The 19,766-nt window shown below is 41.1% G+C and overlaps 1 protein-coding gene across 3 annotated transcripts; it reads right to left on the minus strand.

Moving 5' to 3' along the window:
• Window positions 1–1,215: 1,215 nt before the first annotated feature.
• On the minus strand, window positions 1,216–18,349 carry LOC143930370 (uncharacterized). Of its 3 annotated transcripts, none has more exons than XM_077454648.1 (6): window positions 18,230–18,349; window positions 16,583–16,639; window positions 12,587–12,936; window positions 6,828–6,953; window positions 4,224–4,329; window positions 1,216–1,467 (listed from the first exon to the last, which is right to left on the minus strand). In XM_077454648.1, the coding sequence occupies exons 2-6, from the start codon at window positions 16,635–16,637 to the stop codon at window positions 1,409–1,411; spliced, it is 696 nt and encodes a 231-aa protein (XP_077310774.1). In that variant the 5' UTR covers window positions 16,638–16,639; window positions 18,230–18,349; the 3' UTR covers window positions 1,216–1,408. The 3 variants fall into 3 exon arrangements, with proteins under 3 accessions (XP_077310774.1, XP_077310772.1, XP_077310773.1); XM_077454646.1 differs by having other exon boundaries at window positions 12,587–12,939; XM_077454647.1 differs by lacking the exon at window positions 18,230–18,349 and adding an exon at window positions 18,166–18,228 and having other exon boundaries at window positions 12,587–12,939.
• Between the last annotated feature and the right edge of the window lie 1,417 nt (window positions 18,350–19,766).

A 19,766-nucleotide genomic window follows, 5' to 3' on the forward strand; every position in this document is an offset into this window, starting at 1 on the left:
GGGACTGTTCTAAATACGGGAAACACGTGGCACTTCACAGGCATCCTACAGACACCCCCCAGGCACCATATTTAAAGGAATATTTCACTTTTTTTTTCACTTTAATCGTCATTAAAATCAGTGCTCCCGCCAAAACTGCCGTTTTTAAAACTTTTTTTTGCATTGACCCATGTCCCCTGAGGCAGGAGTCAGGTCCCCAAACCCTTTTTAGGACAGTATCCTGCATATTAGCCGTTAAAATTAGCACTTTTCATTTCGAACGTTCGAGTCCCATAGACTTCAATGGGGTTCTAACGTTCGTTCGAATTTGCGGTCCGTTCGAAAGTTTTGGTGCGAACCGAACCGGGGGGTGTTCGGCTCATCCCTAGTCTTTTTATAAATATTTTACATAACCTCAGCAGATGGGAGGGATTTTCAATCAGCACATAGGAGGAGTGTTTAGTGTCTATACTATAAAGAGACTGGTGAATGTCCTTGAGTGATCTTTGATTGCCACTATTAATACACAAGCAGATACAAAACCAGGACAGGTACTTGTGAAGAAACCATGTAGTCTCTAAGTAGTGCCCACCCATCCACTTATATTCATTAGGGAATGCCTTAAGTATCTACCTATCTGTAATGGGGGAAACATGATCTATAATCATGTAGCATAGACTGAGAAAAGGGTGTTGGTCTTGTACAAAGTCTCTATCAACCAACATTTCAGATGTATTAGTCTCAATGGCTGTGCAAATTGATGACTTATATTTCTTAGTCTTTCTTATTTGAATTTATTTTTAATTGCCTTTTTAAATGGATATATAGATAACCTTGAGATGGAGTGGAGATATCAGCATAGGCTGCAATGATTAGCATCTATACATAGCATTAGCAGCACACATAAGCCTGTAAGCTCATCAATACCTTCGGTCCAACTGATTGGTTTTCTATTTATTTATTTATTTATATACAGTGTTAAGTCCCATTAAAGTGGAACCCCCTCCAAATATGTTGGCTGCGTATGGCTCTTCCATTTGTTTGGAATGGTTAGTTGCAGTCAAGTGCACTGGTACAAATCCCACAGTCCATGGAGCATCTCAGGAGCGAGAGAGATTCCTACATACAGTGGGACCATGGATAACAAATGTAGCCACTCTAGTAGCCACTGTAACTTTGAACAAGATAACCATATAACCGTTAATGGTTTTCATGAAGAAATTACAACAGTCACAGTATTGTTCATTGTTTGTCATTTATTATCATTGTATTAAGGTAAATGCATGCAGCTGGAAGGGACAGAGAACAGGAGGGGTCCAAACAGGCAAGGTGGGTCTAAACATGGTGAGACGCCTGAAGGTTGTATGAAGGTTTATAGTCTGCATATAAAAGGCAGATTGGGTCCAAACGAGGTAAGGTGTATGAAGCTTTATATTCTGCATATATAAGGCAGTTTTTTCCAGCATCTGACAGAAATCCATTGTCCATCTGAGTAAGGGAAGAAAATAAGAGAGATATTAAACAGGCGCTCCTGTGAAAAAGATCTTACAGTAGAGAATTGGTTAAGAAGTGGTGCTCGTACTTCAAAATTCCTTACACAAGGCTCTTTTATACCTGCGTTGCATACACACAACACAGTGATATATAGTCCTAACACAGTGTTACATAACACACTCCCTATCTTGGGGTGACAACTCTGCTTAGTATGGTTGTCACCTTAGGCAGGAAGTGCGTTGATGGCAGGAATACCAGGTTAAAATCAATGGCAGCCCATCCACGGGGCATAGGGGTGCAGCCCCCGTAATCCATGCGCCTGGTTCCTAATCTACATACAGGGCACCGGGTGCATGGATTTCAGTGTTTTTTTTTTCTTTTCTAAGCACGTGATTAGTGCCAGAGATTCTTATTGGCTTCAAAAAGGGTGGGCTCACGCCCACCCACTTGTGTGACAATAGCAAATTAATATTTGCTATTGTTCTCCTGATTCTCCTCCCAGGCCAATCAGGAAGCAGGTCCTGAGACCCAATTGACCTAGAGGAGAAGCAACAGTATTGGCTGCTGAGGAGGAAGCCGCCGAGGAGGAGATGCAGCAAGGATCTGAAGCTGCCCGCGACCTAGAGGGGGTAAGTGCAGGGCTTGTGGGCCGACAGACGAGTGAGCAACGGAGGGGGGGGGGTCGTGTTTGTTTGCTCCCCCCCAAAAATGGAGCACCCAAGTCTCCACTGGTTAAAATAAAGGGAAAAAGTTGTGAAAAATAAAAAGAATGCAGAAACCACATTTAAAGACCTGTAAGCTACAATACTTTTGTTCTTTATGTATTTTGTTCTTGGTGTTATGCTTAACCGCTTGCCGCCAAATCAGGTAGCAGCTGCAGCCATCGCCCCGGGACTGTTTTTTAGAGCCGGCAGTCGGCTATCTTGTAATAGCAATCGATGTGGCTAAGCAGCCACTCAGTTGTTATTACATGTGGTGGGCGGGGATGTACCCCCCTCCCGCTACCTTCCACCGCTCGCCTGGGCTCTCCCGTCTCACCAAGGGAGGCCTGAGCGACCAGCAGGTACGTCCGCCGGCTGACCGGAGAGCCGAAGAAAGCCAGAATCGGCTTTGATCGGGTCTTGGATGTAGTAACCCGGAAGCGATGTCATGACATTGCTTCTGGATTACTGGAGTCTTAAAGACATCAGTTTTAGAAAATCAAAACATTCAAATCTTGGCGTTTTTGAATGCTTTCAAGGGCAAAAAAGGAATTTAGGGTCTTGTAGACCCCAGATCCCTCTATAATAATTACTGTTTTGTTCCTATTGTTGTCACAAGGATGTTTACATTCCCTGTTACAGCAATATAAGTGATTAACAGTGTAAAAATAAAAAATATATATAAATTAATAATAAAAAACATTGGTGCATTGGTCCTGAAAGCACACAAACCACAATCATCCCATACATGTGAAGTATCATTGTGAATGTCAGATCATGGGAAGTAAGTCTAGCACCAGATATATATGTAGATATAAAGTGGTAACCTGTAAAAGCTTTTAAAGCATCGCCTACGGATAGTAAAATGTACGTTGTTTGTCGCTGTTGTGAGGCTGTGCACAATTATAAAGTGTGACATGTTTGGTACAGATTTACTCTGCGTAAAATCATCTTTTATATTTTATAAAAAGATTGGGTTAAGTATTGTGTTTTTTTGCATTAGAATTTTTAAAAAAGTGTAATTTTTTCCCAAAATCTATGTTTGAAAAACTGCTGCGCAAATATTGTGCGACATAACAAATTGCAAAACCCACCAATTTATTTTCCAGGGCCTCTGCTTTAAGAAAATATATAATGTTTGGGGGTTCTAACTAATTTTCTAGCAAAAAAAAACAAAATGATTTTCACATGTAAACAAAAAGTGCCAGAAAATGCATGGTCTTCAACTGGTTAAGGAAGATCTTTGGTCAATGGAAAGTTGGTACTCCTGCGCTAAGAGGAAATGTGAACAAGGTATATAGGTGTTGCAGACACCGTAGGGGTCAAACTCTACCCAAAAGAAAGGAAATAAAACAGTAGGTGGCGCTGTGCTCCTAGAGTTAATATTTAACATAAATTTATAGAGTTGTCATAAACGCAATAAAATAAATTAATAAATATGGGTGAAATCCACATAAAATAAAAATATCTCACATTAAAGTGCTGCTGTGCAAAATTAATGTGCAAATAAAAGCAACCGTAATATGCAATGCTACATGTTTACATTAGTGGCAGAAGGGTGGGGGGAATGGGAATAATGGAACTTCTGATTTTAAGCGAAGTTCCACTTTAAGAGAAGAACCCGAGCATTGTCCATACAGGACGAAGCAACAAGTTCAGGTAAATTCTCCCTCCCAGCTTCCTTCACTCCATCACATGGCTGTTTGGATAACGGGAGGTAAGAGAGGAGGCTCTGTGTAAGGACCAGGTTTCTACTGTATGGAAAAACTATGGCTAAACTATGGAACCTACCCATACCCATGTGACAGCGTTGGGCCAATCACCAAGCTATGTTACAATGCGTTATTCCCACGTTTTTACAAATCTGGAAGGTCTGGGAACTTTCTTTGCTCCCAGAGCTGAACAGAGTGGGGGGAGGCAAAGGGTAGGTGAGTATGTGCTGCTGAAGAGGGGAAACATTAAAGGGAACTTGTTGCTGATATCTACTTTAGTCAGATACCAGTCGTTGATTTCAGTAGTAGTTGATTGTTGATATTTGATGGCACTTACTTGCTACATTTAGGGCAACGCACCATCTTCCTACACATTTGCGCTGTCGGTGGCCAAAGTTGGTATATTTCAATTTTTTCCCATTAACATTGCGGTATCCGCCGCACTGCAAGAAAGAGGTTATGTCAATCTCCACAAACATAAATTAAAATATAATAATGCCTTTCTACAGAATGATCACAACTGCTCTTACTGAAACCTCTTACAGTTCCATATATACTAAGCAGACAAGGAGGTTAACGGTTGAAGGTAAAAGGCTAAGTCACATAGCTATGGGTTTAAATGTCAGCCTTAGCTTCTGTAAACAACAGATTTTTTTTTCAACAGAACAGCTAAGCATAAACAGGTAAACACATGTTACGGAGTTCCACCTAATGGCTAGACAGAAAAATAAAAAGCATATTCATAATTATCCAACCTTATTTATTTCAGTTCTGGCCTCTGGAAAAGGAAAGTAAACATATTTAAAACTAATATACACTCACCGACAACTTTATTAGGTACACCTGTTCAATTGCCTCATAACACAAATTGCTAATCACCCAATCACATGGCAGCAACTCAAAGCATTTAAGCATCTTGACGTGAAGAAAACGACTTGCTGACATTCAAACCGAGCATCAGAATGGGGAAGAAAGGGGATTTAAGTGACTTTAAACCTGGCATGGTTGTTTGTGCAAGACGGGCTGGTCTGAGTATTTCAAAAAACTGCTGATCTACTGGGATTTTCAAGCAAAACCGTCTCTAAGGTTTAGAGAGAATGGTTTGAAAAAGATAAAATATCCAGTGAGCGGGTATTGTGTGGATGAAAATGCCTTGGTTGACGTCAAAGGAGAATGGGAAGACTGGTTTAGGATGATAGAAAGGCAACAGTAACACAAATAACCACTCCTTACAACCAAGGTATGCAGAATACCATCTCTGAACGCACAACACATTTAACCTTAAAGCAGATGGGCTACAGCAGCAGAAGGCCACAGCAGGTGCCACTCCCGTCAGCTAAGAACAGTAAAATTCACACAAGCTCACCAAAATTGTACAATAGAAGAGTGGAAAAAAGTTGCCTGGTCTGATGAGTCTCCATTTCAGCTGTGACATTCAGATGGTAGGGTCAGAATATGGCGTAAACAACATGAAAGCCTGGATCCATCCTGCTTTTTATCAACAGTTCAGGCTGGTGATGGTGGTGTAATAATGTGGGGCAGTGGCGGCTGCTCCATTAGGGATGCTGCCCCCTCCCCCCATCCATGCGCCCAGCCCCTAATTTACATGCCTAATTTAAAAATCATGTTCCAATGATTTTTTTTTTTTTAAGTATGCGATTAGAGCCGGAGGCTAATTGGCTTAAAAAAAGGGAGGGCTCGGGGCGCAGAGCACTGCAACTTGAGCCCACCCATTTGTGTGACAATAGAGAATTAATATTCACTACGGTCTTTCTGCTTCTCCTCCTGGCCAATCGGGAAGCTGGTCCTGAGAAAGTCCTAAGTCCTGATTGACCAGGAGGAGAAGCAACTCCAAGGATTCAAGAGGACGCAGGGATGGATGGGGTAAGTGCGGGCCTGACGGACGAGCGGAGCGCCAATAGTTTGAAAGACAGGGGGAGCAGCGTTTGATCGATAGGGGGTGGTTGGCTGGCTGGGGGAAGGGGGGGAGGCTGGCTGGCTGGGTGGGGGTCAGAGGCCAACCCCCCCAAAAAAATATTATGCACCAGCCACCACTGGTGTATGGGGTATTTTCTTGGCACACTTTGGGCCCCTTAGTACCAATCGAGCATTGTTTAAATGCCATGACCTACCTGAGTATTGTTGCTGACCATGCCCATCCTTTTATGACTACAGTGTACCCATCTTCGGATGGCTTCTTCTATCAGGATAATGCACCATGTCACAAAGCTCAAAACATCTCACCACTGGTTTCTTGAACATGTCAATGAGGCCACTGTACTCCAATGGCCTCCACTTTCACCAGATCTCATCCAATAGAGCACCTTTGGGATGTGGTGGAATGGGAGATTTGCATCATGGATGTGCAGCCGACAAATCTGCAGCAACTGCGTGACCCTATCATGTCAGTATGAAAAATCTCTGAGGAATGTTTCCAACACCTTGTTAAATCTTTGCCACACAGTTCTGAAGTTAAAAGGGGCCCCACTGGCAAAGTGTACCTAGTAAAGTGTCAGTGAGTGTACATTTCCATTAGGTTCGTCCACAAGTGATATGTGGGGACTCAATGGCTGTCCGCGGCCTTCACTGTTGTTGCTCCTGGAGACCTCTTTGTAGATGCTTGTTATCTGGATCTTTATTCAGTCTGAGGCTGTATAATTCATACATATGATTTAAAAAAAGAAATATTTTTTTTCTTTTTTTAGAAAAGGTAATTTCCCTTTAGCACTTCACCACACAACTAAATGTAATTTACAACAAGCAGATGAACATTTTGAACCTTTAATTTCTAGGTTGGAAGCATTTTTCTGTGGACAAGAGACAAGAGACTGCAGTCCTGCCCAAAAACACTTACACAGGTAAATAGAGACTTTCCCAGCCAATTTTCTTGCAGAAGTGGTTCAGCAACTGAAAATAAAACAACGAGTAGACTGATACTTACAGATGGTTTCCAGACACCGATCCATGCAAGCTTCTGATTATAGCGCCTGGCAAAAGCTCTCAGTTGGTTGTTGACACAAGAATTTCGTACAGAACACAGATTTCCTCTCTGACGTCTGCACACACTCTGGGGAGGCAACACAAAAGTACATTTCCTTATTGTGCATCAAAGGACACAGAACCACCATATTATTTCTTACTTCTAGTTTTATGTGTCACCTACAGGGGATTGGACCCGAGAACCACTATATTATTTCTTACTTCTAGTTTTATGTGTCATCTACAGGTGATTGGACCTGAAAGTCACCATATTATTCCTTAATAGGGGGTGCTTATTCTGGGGTAACTGGGAAATCTGCTGCTCAGGGTGCAATCTGCTTAGCTTCTAGAGCAACGATGTATCTCTCACAATGTGCTCCTTGGAGAGGCTGACTTATTCTCATTCTTCAAAGGTCGGCATTGGTGCCAGTACAACATTTGGAATATCTGATCATCCGACTGCCTTTAGTGCTGTCAGAAGACATTAGTGTTCATCGAAACTTAACATGGGTCTCCTAGAGCATCCTGTCGCAATTTCATTAACATCATCTACTCAAGACCTGATGAAGGGCAGGGCCCTCCACCTGTCCCACCCTCAAAACAAGTTGGCTGTATCTGATATTCTTAAATATTAAATATTTCAAAACTGCTTTCAAGTGAGATGGACTTTTTACACACCCAAGAACACTTCTGTGGTCACCAGGATGGGAAGGGAGGAGATTCAACTTTGGTGGTAGGTTATGGTATTGTGATGATATGTACAGTCTTATTAACACATACCAAAGAACAACGCAAAGTAAATTCTTCTGCCTCTGATGATCACAGTGATACCACATATTCATTGTTTGTACCCATAGTAGGTACCAAAAACAATAGTACACAGAGGCGCATGCGCAAAGCCTGCTAAGTAGGACATGTTTGCTTAGAGCTCCGCACCGACCGGGACCCGACAGCCGTTTAAGCAGAGTCACACCGGACCATAACCTCCCCACATCACCACATTAATCCCTGAAACTTGGGACATTTTGGTGACATGTACAGCTGGAGAAAAGCGAAGCTGAAAATAACAAAGCCACAGGAAAAGCTGACTAGAATGGTATCTAAAATGGTGGCGGCACCATCACATCTCTCCTCACAGACTGTTACACAGCAGCATCACAGGTCTCCCTCTTCAGCGCACTGAGGCTTAATATGACTTGAATTTGTCTCCTATGTCTATATTATATAGGCACATTTTACAAATCTTCGGTGGACGTTCAGACCAAACCCACACAGCCGAATAAACTTATATATGACAAAGCATGCCTAGAATTGGACCTCTTTCTGATGGAATCAGAAATAACAACACTTTGGTTTATTAGCTTTTATATAAAAGGTGTGCTTGGATTTACAAACACATTTCTAGCCCTGGCATTGCGGAAGACCAGCTATAACCCTAAACCTATTCATCTAAAAGTTAAGACACGTACACTAGTAATCTACTAAAGATTTTAAAAGAATTTCATTAAAAAATTAACTGAATTATACAATGACCCTAACACCTTACACCATTCTTAACTGACCTCACTCCTATCTTCAGTTCATCTCCCCAGCCTTTCCTCATCTCATCAAGATACTCTTGATAAACCTACTACTCAATTTGAAATAAAACAAGTTATAAAATCACTATAATCACACATTTACAGCTTCTATATCCATGATCCCTAAACTCAATACAGATGACACATCTTGGTCTAATTATAAACCAATATCTATCCTCAAAATTGATATTAAAATATTGGCCAAAATATGATCCTCCAGACTTAATCCAATTATTGGCACCCTTATTCATAGAGATTAAACAGGATTTATTCCCTCAAGACAAGCTAGCGATAATATTCGTTGAGCTACACTTCTGGCCTACACAGCTTGTTCACGCCATATATCCCTGCCTGTTTCCTCTCGTTGGATATAAGAAGGCATTTGATTCATTATCATGGCCTTATCTACACTCAATTCTTTATCACTGGGGTTTTGGACCACATTTTTTGAAATGGATAGCTGCCTTATATCAACACCTGAAAGCGTATATCTCCTATTTGGGTTTTACTTGGGTTTTAAATCTGATCGTATTAATGTTGAGAGAGGATCCAGGCAGGGATGCCCCCTATCCCCTCTCTTCTTTGCATTGCCAATTTAACCCCTGGCCCAACTCATTCGATCCAACCCAAACATAAAATTACTCGAACTCTTGGTGGTTATCAACATAAATGATGTCTGTTTGCAGATGAATTCTTAATATTCCTTACTTCACCCATAACCTCAGATCCAACTCTTCTGAACGTCTTTTCTAAATTTGAACAAGTGTCAGGCCTTTCTATGAACCCCCACAAATCTAAAGCTCTAAATATATTGTTGACACCTGCCATCCAAACCCAACTTCTTCACTCTCTACCATTCCCCTAGTCTACAATGTTTATTTCCTACATGGGTATTAACTTTACAGCCAAACCTCTAGAGCTCTATGCAACAAATTACCCACCTATGCTTTCACAACTTAATAAACTTCTCAATAATTGGTCAACCATAATATTGGCCTGGTTAGGAAGAATTAGCCCTTGTACACACGGTCGGAGATTCCGACAACCAAATCTGTCAGATTTTGTCCGTCAGATTTTGTCCGAAACTGTTGCATACACACAGTCGGACAAAGTTGTCGGAAAATCCGAAGTGATGACGTTATTTTGTTACGACAGGACTACGTTCACGCTAGTAGCCAATAGCTTTGGTGTAGGAATTTGATCTGAGCATGCGTGGCACTTTGTCCGATCGGAATTCTCTACACATGTTCGGAGTATGTCCGATCGGAGCATTTTGTCGAAAAATTTTACCAACAAGTTGGAAAATTTGGTCCGTCGGATACTCTGACGGAAACAGTCCGATGTACACCACACACAGTCGGAATATCCGACAAATCGGTCCGATTGGACACATTCCGTCGGAATCTCCAACCGTGTGTACAAGGGCTAACAGTGCTAAAAATGTCCATCCTCCCAAAACTCTTTTGAGTACTCCCTATATCTAAACCATCACACAACATAAAACCTTACATAACATCTGGGGTAAGACAAAACCTCAAATTCCTATATGCTCCTAAAATTCAAGGTAGTCTGGGTGTGTCAGATTTTACAAAATATTAATATGCAGCCCAATTATCACAACTTTCTAAATACCACGCTAAGACAGAATTAACACTTTGGGTAGCAGTATCCATCGCAAATCTTCTTTGGCCAAACACAATGCAACGCCGAACAGTAAAGAATCCCATTACCTCTTTCCTCCATAATCCCTCATTCTACCTGGCTTTGTCCTCCCCAAACTCACTCGTGGCAAGGTCAAGAGCTGGTTTGACCTGCACTCATCATTTCTATAAATATTCTCTAATCACACCATTTCCAACTCTTCATGAAAACTATGATCTCTCACATACAGAAACTTTCAGATATCTTCAAATAAAAAAACTTTTTTTTTACAACAATACTCCCTCTGATAAGAAACCAAGCTTCACTATATTCGAACAAGCCTGTAAATCAGATCCACATAAACGTGGTCTCATTTCCAAGCTATACACCCATTTACTAGCACACATTACCTCTATGCCCCCAACCTATACTACCAAATGGGAAAAAAAATTGCAGACATAAATTGGTCTCAAATCTGGCAAACAACAAAGTCTGCCTCCCCGAATGTAGAGGCTCTCAAAACCAATTATAAGGTACTCACAAGATGGTACTTAGTTCCAGCAAGAATTTCTAAATTCTCTCCACAATATCCTTCCCATTGCTTTTGTGGCTGCTCTACTCTGGGTACTCAGGTACATATGTGGTGGGGATGTAATATTGTCAGATCCTTTTGGTCAGAAGTATTTAATATTCTTTCCACAATGTTCAAAGCTATATTACTGCCTGAAGCACCTATTGCACTCATGAATAATAAACCACATCCCTTGTTTAAACTCATGCTCTTTGTAACTACAGCAGCAAAACAGGTCATAGCGAAAGCTTGGAAAACAGATTATAGATACATCAAGTGAATCTGTCATTTGATTTAAATCATTCATACATTTTTTTACCTCCGGAGTCTACTGACCCCCTCTGGTGACATACCCCATTTCACATCCCAATGACTCTTCATCATGGCATTATTTAGGCTTCCCCTTCTCTTTACACTAGTTATTTTTACTCTAATAGGAGTCTTGCGGGATAATCTGAAATATTACTCATATTTACAGATAATGCCAAGCCAATTTGCAGGAGCTTGGCTCTGGAAAACGTACCTATTTCTCTTGATTGCCCTGTAACACTCTTAATGTACCAGCTCACTCATATTTTAGCTACCTGGCTCTTCACTCAAAACCATAGGTACAATATTCTATTGAATTATTTATATTCTACATACTCATTCCTGAAATAAGAAGTAACCTAATTTCAGTCATATATGTTACAAGTAACTTTGTATCATCTACTCATTTTTACCTTATAGCTTATTTTAATGTTTATTACTAATGAGCGTAATTTCTATTATTTTCTATTCCAGCAAACATTGTATTTCCACATATGATATTACTGTACATCTGTTGTTTAAACTTATGAAAACATAATAAAAATGTTTAAAAAGAAAAAACAAAAAAAGAACAAACAGTACACATTTTTTATTCTACCTAAAACACACTGATACTAAAATTAAAAAATGTTTTATGTTTTTAACCCTACCTAAAATACACTGACCCCAACCTTTCACTCTGACCCTAACCCATACCCTGATCTAGCTATTTTCTATTATTTTTATTTTTACACACACATTTCTTTGTTTACACTTTTCTTCTCTAGAAAGGAAAAAAAAAAAAAAAAGGTACAGTGGATCCTTTTCTCCACTTAAGAGGTGATTAGGAACAGGTCCTTCTGTTTCATGATCGTTAGTATAATATAGCTGGAAGGGCGCTGTGCCTCATACTCCCAACACAAACACAGGTATGTATTTATACTGCCCCACAGATATAGATCCACTTCCATGGGGCCTCATGTATGTGTACACTCTGCAGGAAGAGGTTATTGAGGGAGCCTCGGGCAGATTTTTGTTGTTGTTTGAATCTATGTGGAGGAAATAAATCCTCTCTATTTGTCGTGGTGATCCTTGCCACTGGTCTAGTAGACAAAGTGATGGGAAATTGAACATTTTACAGGTGTGACCAGAAAGGGAGGAGAGGGCAAATTTTCCGGTGGAAAAAAACTGTCCCGATGACAACTGTGAAATGTGAGATAATCATGTCACTGGAACAGGAAGTGCAGGAAAACAAAAAAACTCTTCCTGCTCTGGTGACCAACACTCGCTTGGACAGGAAGTGGGAAAATAAATCAAATGGTTACACAAGCCACAAGAATGTATTTGTTAGTAGAGTGGGGGAATGTTGGAATTGTCCACACTCTATACTATATAAAAGATAAAAGTTGGTGGCTCACTGAAAAAAAAAAAATGTCTATTGAAGCCCTTCGGATGTCTTCTGCAAGTGAAAAATATATTTATTTCTTTATTGTACATCACAGGACACAGAGCCACCATATCATTTCCTGATCATAGGGCTATACACTATCTAAATGACAAAATGACAGCTGGTCACTAGTCCCTCCTGATTGGGGTATGTCTGCCTTCCTAAACAGAGCACATTCCATCATGTTTACACACCTGAGCACTTCTGAAATCCTGTCCACAGGTAAAGAGCTTGTAATGGCAGGTGGATTCTGAGTCACATTCCAGTGAAGTATTGTGGCTCATCTCTAACTCAAGGTCATTAAGCTCAGCCTCCTCTAGATCATGGGGCATGTCATCAGCTTCCTCTAGATCATCGGGCATGTCATCAGCTTCCTCTATGTCCTTGGGCATGTCATCAGCCTCCTCTATGTCCTTGGGCATGTCATCAGCCTCCTCTATGTTCTTGGGCATGTCATCAGCCTCCTCTAGGTCCCTGGGCATGTCATTGTAATTTTCCTGGCTGCTTGGATCAACTAGTTCATCAACATCATTTTCAAAATAATCTTCTGAAAAATATTTAAGTGTTTAAAAATTAGGAATTCAACTGGTGCCAAACCACAATAAATCTCACTGTGCCAATTGATCTCTGAGTGGGAAGTGTGGAGACAGATTCATCTGACATTCTAATAGGATTGGCAGTTTCTCTGCCTAAAATTGATTTAATACTTCTGGGGGTAATTGAACAGCACTTATAGTGAATGAAGGGTCCTGGGTTTAGTAACACTTTATCTGGTCTTCCACAGTACATAGAACATGGAAATGCAATCGTTTTTGTAAATATAAACTGCTAAATACCTTTTCTCATCAGCAGTATATCACAGTCTTGTGACTTCCATCAGTTCCTGGTGAAGCTTGTAGGAGGAGTTTTCATACTGCTCTGAGCTATCCTATGAGGCTGCAGGGCTCCTGACCCTCTGTCTGGAAAGTGCTGATTGGCCCTGTGCTGATCACATGCACTCTCCCATGAAAAAAAAAAAAACTCTCCAGCAATACACACCAAACTGAGCATGTGTAGCCTGACTCCGAAGGCTTTGTCTTATCTGGACTTGTGCATGGAGTGGAGGATCTGTGCATACAGGATAAAGCAGCCTTTTTACACAATGCAGAGGATTAACCCCTTAGGTTTCACAGTGAGTATAGCAAGCATGCTTTACTGCATATACAGACTGATTTTACTTTTGTGGGTTTAGTAACACTTTAATATCAGATCCCTCAAGAATTTTGTAAGGCTGGGTTCACACCTATGCGACTTGGACGCGGCTGGTGGATGCTGCATCCAATTTGCATGACAGGGGATTGTGACCGGTTCACTATGGAGCCGTTCATATATCACCGATGCGGCTGCGGAAAGGCTTGCACTTGTGCGACTTTAGTTCTATTTCAGGGCCGAATTCAGGCAAAAATTTGGCTCTAATTCATCCCTAAAAGGAAAACAGGGACGCACCCGGCCCCTCCAGTGAGCAGCATCCGATTTAGGTGTGAACCCAGCCATAACCAAATCTGACAATCAGAAGAGTTCCCACCTCTATGCACCTCCATAATATTAGAGCCCAATTATTCTTTCAGTTTACATTAGTTAACTATTTTTCAGGTGCATTCAAACACAAGGTGTAAAATGTTTTTACAGTTTGTTGTCCTTAAAAAAATAGCCACAGCCTGAGTAGAAAAGTCGGTCCCATGCCAGCATGCTGCAGAGAATAATCCCTCTGTATGGACGCAGTGGTTTTTCTGCAGAGGTCCAACACTCCCTGAGCTGAGTCAGACCTTAAGCTCTGCAATAAGCAAAGCCCATATTCGGTGCTGATTGGAATGCCATGACCCTAACTCAGCAGGGAATTGCTGGATCACTGCAGAGAGCGTACTGCTTCCAAAAAAGAGAGTGTGGCCTATTCTGCAGCATGCTGCCATCAGACAGGCTTGTCTACTCAGGTTGAGGCTGATTTCTGAAGAAAACAAACTGTAAGGCATTGCATGTCTTTTGTTTTGAAGCTCCTAGAATGCATGTAGCTAATTTTAACCCCTTAAGTACTGCCCCACGCAGATATACTGTGGCAGGGTGGCCCTCCTGTGCAAACTCGCTTATCTGAACATGATTTTGGGCACTAGGTCTGGGGCGCACGCCACCGGCAACCCACTCCCACTGTGACTGGACACATTAGGAGCCAGTCAGCGGGTCCGGTGCACCCAATGTCTGCTGGGACCCGCCGATCATTCTCCAGAGAGGCAGAACGGTGGTCTACCTATGTAAGCAAGGCATATCACAGTTCTGTGAGAGGGAAAGATGAAGATATTGTGTTTCTGCTAAGCAGAACCACAGACCTCTGTCTCCCCACAGTCAAAGCACCTACAGTTAGAAAGCACTCCCTAGGAGCAAATTTAACTCTTTGCTCGCCCTGATGTTAACCCCTTCCCTGCCAGTGTCATTAGTACCGTGACAGTGTATATTTTTAGCACTGATCACTGTATTGGTGTCATTGGTCCCCAAAAAGTGTCACTTAGTGTCCAATTTGTCTGATTTTTAGCTGGACTGCGACATTGCAGCACTGATCACCATCATTACTAATAAAAATAATAAAAGTTCCATAAATAAATCCTATAGCTTGTAGATGCTATAACTTTTGTGCAAACCAATCAATATACGCTTATTGGGATTTCTTTTACCAAAAATATATAGCAGAATACATATTGGCCTAAAATGATGAATACATTTTTTTCAATTTTTTTCATGATGATCAAATACCACCAAAAGAAAGCTCTATTTGTGGGGGAAAAAGGACATAAATTTGGGTACAGCATTGCACGACTGCACAATTGTCAGTTAAAGCAGTACAGTGATGTAGCGCAAAAAATGGCCTGGTCATGAAGGGGGGGTAAAAGAGGTTTAACTGAAAGTGACGCTAGACCCAACAATTATTAAACATATAATTCTTTCATATTATATCACAGCATACCAATTCGTAGATTTTGTGGCTGCGTTTGTTTGTTTTTTGTTTTTTATTAAGCTTTTTTTTCTTTGATTTTCACCTGGTGGTGCAGCCAGTAAGTCTGTTATTTTTCATCTTCCTTTGCTTACAATGATAAGATTTTATTTATTTATGTATGTAAAACCTTCATCTCAAAAGGGAAAACATTCAGCTTTAATTTGTTAGTTAAGTCCATCTAAATCTGCAAGTGCATCTGACAGACTGACTATTCCGCTGTCTCAAGGTGTCTCCGATGTTCCTTCATACAGAGCGGAGCCTTGCTAGGACAGGAAGTGTATTACTGGCCGGATCACCAGGTAAAATTAAAGAAAAAAACTGCCTTAAAAGGAAAACAAATGCAGCCACCACATTTAAAGTTTAACTATAGGCACAACTTTTTTTTTCACTTTGGATAGAGTAATGCCGTGTACACACGTCTGGACTTTCCGGCAGATATTCTGATTGTGTTTTAACATGTTTTAAATCTTTCCGACGGAATCAATTCCTATCGTGAAAAATGTTCGTCTTTATGCTATTCAGACGGACCAAAAACAACGCAAGGACAGCTATTGGCTACTGGCTATTGAACTTCCTTTTCTAGTCCCATATGTCATTGCATTCTAAATGAACGTACTTTGGTGTGATCGTGTGTAGGCAAGTTCGTTTCAGTGGAACTCCCCTGACCATTTTTTTGGGGACAACTCAATATTTGGGATTGTCTTTTCTTTTCAATGATAATAATAAACAGGACAAATAAAGAGGGTAATTTTCCCCAACGGGGGCACAGACAGCAATGAATCCTAAAAGGTGTTCTAATCCATCTCTACGCTATCAAAAAACAAAACAAATGTTGCCTTTAGTTTCAAGAATTAGTAAGCTGCAATATATTACATTTTTATTTTAGGGTTTAATGCCACTTGGGCTGTAGATAAACCAAAACTCCAGCCAGCAGAGTGGAGGCTCTAATCAATTCACTGATAGCCATTGCACGTTTTTAACATATGGATATCTGCGGATGGTCCATCTGATTTATGGATGACCAGTGACCACTGGAGGATGTAACTCGCAAAGTTTTAAACATGATTTTAAAAATATAATACACAATACAGGAGAAACAAAAAAGCAATAGATCATGACATTTCAGACTATGATATATATATATGATATATATGTGTTGTGAGCTCACCGGGTTCCTGAGCATAGGCTGTTCCCAGCAGAAGTAGCAGCAGTAGATGGTGCATGTCTACGGAGACAAAGGGAGAATATGTCTTTTCACATGGCTTCATCGGGCATATTCCAAAAGATAGCACAAAGCAAAGTAACCTGTAGCAACCAGTCACATTTAATCTGTCATTGACCTGAACTGTTAGCTGGTTGTTATGCCAGTACATCATTGTACCAATTGCTTTCTCATAAGATTTCAGAAGGACCCACATCTGTGTATCCTACAAAACCCCCCAAGCAAGTTACCTTCCTATAATTTGTTTAAATTTAACTTTTTATGACCTTTACAACCTGACTGCAATAATGAAAAACAAAGCTTCAACTGGACTTTGAAAATCAATGGGTGGTCAGATCTTGCAGAGGATAGACCCAAGGTGGAAATCATACAGCTATACATGAGAGAGCTATGGATAGTGGTGGGCACTTTATGGACACTCTCAGAACTATTTTCTATAAAATATAATATATCATAATATAATTCTAAATAAAAGAAACCAGCTGATCCACTCTCTACTCAAGAATATCAAGCTTGATGGTGCCTAACATCTTAAAAGGACTTTGTCACCATACTCCAGATGACGTAATGCTCATCTCTCTAGCACTACACCACCAACCCTTTCTCAGGGGTAGCCACCATCAAACTGCCAAAAAATGGAGTGGTGATGTCACCCTATTTTTATATTTTTTAGTACTTCTGACTCTATAGATTGGCCACTCAGAGCCAAGCGTTGTATCATGGGAGGAGGTCACAATCACCCCCATGCTGAGAAGCACTGGGTGTTTTGCAGTCATGGCCACAGTAGAGGGAATATAAAGTGGCCTTTAGACAGACACAGTCTTTTTATGCAAAGCTGTGTTAACCCCCCCCCCCCCCCCCCTTCCCTAATGAATGACCAGCACCTCCAGGTGACCAAACACACTTTCCTTCCTCCCATCTGCAGCCACCTTGAAAATTGCAGGACATTTGGATATGGGGGAACACTCAATGCAGTGCCTGGCACATGAGCAGCCAATTATCAGGCCCAAGTGCTTTTTCACTGGGGCATAACTTGCAAAGTGCATGTGTTTACTATTAGGGGATAGTTAGTACTTGTCTAGAATCTTTATGGAGGCTGCAGTGGGAATCATTATTTTTTTTTACAAAAAATAATTCATTGCACTGGCATGACAGTGAGCTGGAAAAACGAGATACAAGGGACTACAGATACATTTGTTATTAGAGTAAGGAGAATTCCCCTCTTAGACAGTTGTCCTCTGAACATTGGAAGACTATCCCAACCTCTTCTTCTGGTCATATATGTAAAATTTTGGATTTCTCATCATTTTCTGCAGGGTCAATCTCCCCAATGGGGGCACAGACAGCAATAAGCTGCACTGTCCTTACATATATCATTTACAACTGTTCAGTCATACCGACTTTATTATCTAAACCAGATGTGAAAAAAAAGAGGAAAGTCAAGAAAGGTACATAAAGTAAAAAAAAAACATTCCCATAAACAACAACAACAGTAAAATGCAAAGCAAAGAAAAAAACAAAAAACGCACATTGAAGAGATGAAGGTTCTCCAAGCGATATAACTCCAGGGAGGAAAGTGCTGTGGTCATTTACCTTTAGAGTCTGGAAGCTCTTGTGTCTTCAGCTGTCTGTGAGTTCTTCTCTAAGATTCTTCTTTTCTTCTCAGAGACCTCACATCACTCTTTTATACCTTGGTTTTAGTAGCTGTGGTTTTGTTTGGAAATCATGCCATAGATAAGGCAATCTGTTTTGCAAAGATGATGACTGATAATCTCTAAACACCTTGCTGTTGGTTATTATTACCCAAGTACAGCTGTCCAAATTGCTTGGTTTCTAATTTTTTTTCACATTTTTGGCTCATTTCAATCAAACATATTTATTTCTCTATAGGTGAACCACTTTTGTGCTAGCTTGAAATTCCTCTTCATTGCCAGGCCATTTTTCAGTGATGTGATAGTTTAACTGACAATTACTCCATTATGTCACTCTGTACCAAAATGGGTTTTACATTTATTTTATTTCATTTTGAGACAGGTACAACCTTTGTTTGGTCTTTTTTCTTTTTATAGTAAAATCTAAAAAAAAAAAAAAAAAAAATTAGTCATTGAATACCACCAAACAAACAGAATAGACATAGTATGTGTTGAAGAGGAGAGGCTCATGAGAAGGTAAAAAAAAAGGATAATCCCTGTGTCAGTGAAACAAAATGAATGAATCTGCAGCTGCCGATCCATTCATTGTGTCCTCATTCACAAACAATCTCTCTCCTTCCTTTGTTGTATGGGGAAGGGGAGGGATTAATACTGTAAATGGTACCATGTGAACACTGTAATGACCAATCACAGCCAGGGCCGCTGATAGAAATCATGGGGCCCCATACAGCCTACCTGACGGGGCCCCCTTCAGCTCCACCCCTGGCCCCTCCATAATGCCATTGGCAGCATGGGTGGCACTGTCTGCAGCACATTATGGCATTGGCAGCATGGGTGGCACCGTCTGCAGCACTTTACGGCATTGGCAGCACAGGTGGCACTGTCTGAAGCACATTACGAGATCAGTGTCATGGGTGCTACCTGCAGACAGTGCCACCCATGCCATTAATGCCATAATGTATAGATGCTTCTGCAGTAGTAGTAGTAGATCTTGAAGTCCCCCCCCCCCCCCCCCCAAGCAAGCACACACCTTTGTCATTGTTAGCTGGGCCCAAGGAGTCACTTCTTCCCTAATCCTGCTGCTGCCTGGACCGGAGTGTGCACCAACAATTACAGTCAGGTGGGATGCCGATGCCAGCTGCTTCTTTTTTGTCCTCTGCTGCCGCTGCTTGTCTGAGTCGCCGCCTCACCACTACTTCTCTCACGCGGAAAGAGGAATAGCTCAGCAGCGCCAGGGGGACGGCACTAGCCAGCTGAGCCAGCATGAGGAGATGAGGAGCGGGCGCGGTAGAGAATCTTCCGCGCCCAAAATAGAAAAAATAGTCCCTCCCCTGCCGCCACCTTTTCTCCACATAGATATCAGTAAAGAAAAAAAAACGTAAAAAGTAAACCGGGGGGGAGGGGGTTAGTTGTTTGTATTTAGGACTCTGATCGGTCATTGCTGGAGGATTTTTATTTCATGACTTATCTGATCAGGT

This window comes from Lithobates pipiens, unplaced genomic scaffold (assembly GCF_037356315.1).
Source record: "Lithobates pipiens isolate NorthernLeopardFrog02 unplaced genomic scaffold, aLitPip1_a1.2 Scaffold_25, whole genome shotgun sequence".
Lineage (NCBI taxonomy): Eukaryota > Metazoa > Chordata > Amphibia > Anura > Ranidae > Lithobates > Lithobates pipiens.

What these genes read in the sequence shown, in the direction of transcription:
- LOC143930370 (XM_077454646.1), bottom strand. Translation starts at nt 16,637, where the DNA reads ATGCACCATCTACTGCTGCTACTTCTGCTGGGAACAGCCTATGCTCAG. An exon ending in AGGATTTCAGAAGTGCTCAG is followed by an intron (nt 6,954 to 12,586) that starts GTGTGTAAACAT and finishes TTGCCTCCCCAG; the next exon opens with AGTGTGTGCAGACGTCAGAG. An exon ending in CGTTGCCCTAAATGTAGCAA is followed by an intron (nt 1,468 to 4,223) that starts GTAAGTGCCATC and finishes TCCCTTACTCAG; the next exon opens with ATGGACAATGGATTTCTGTC.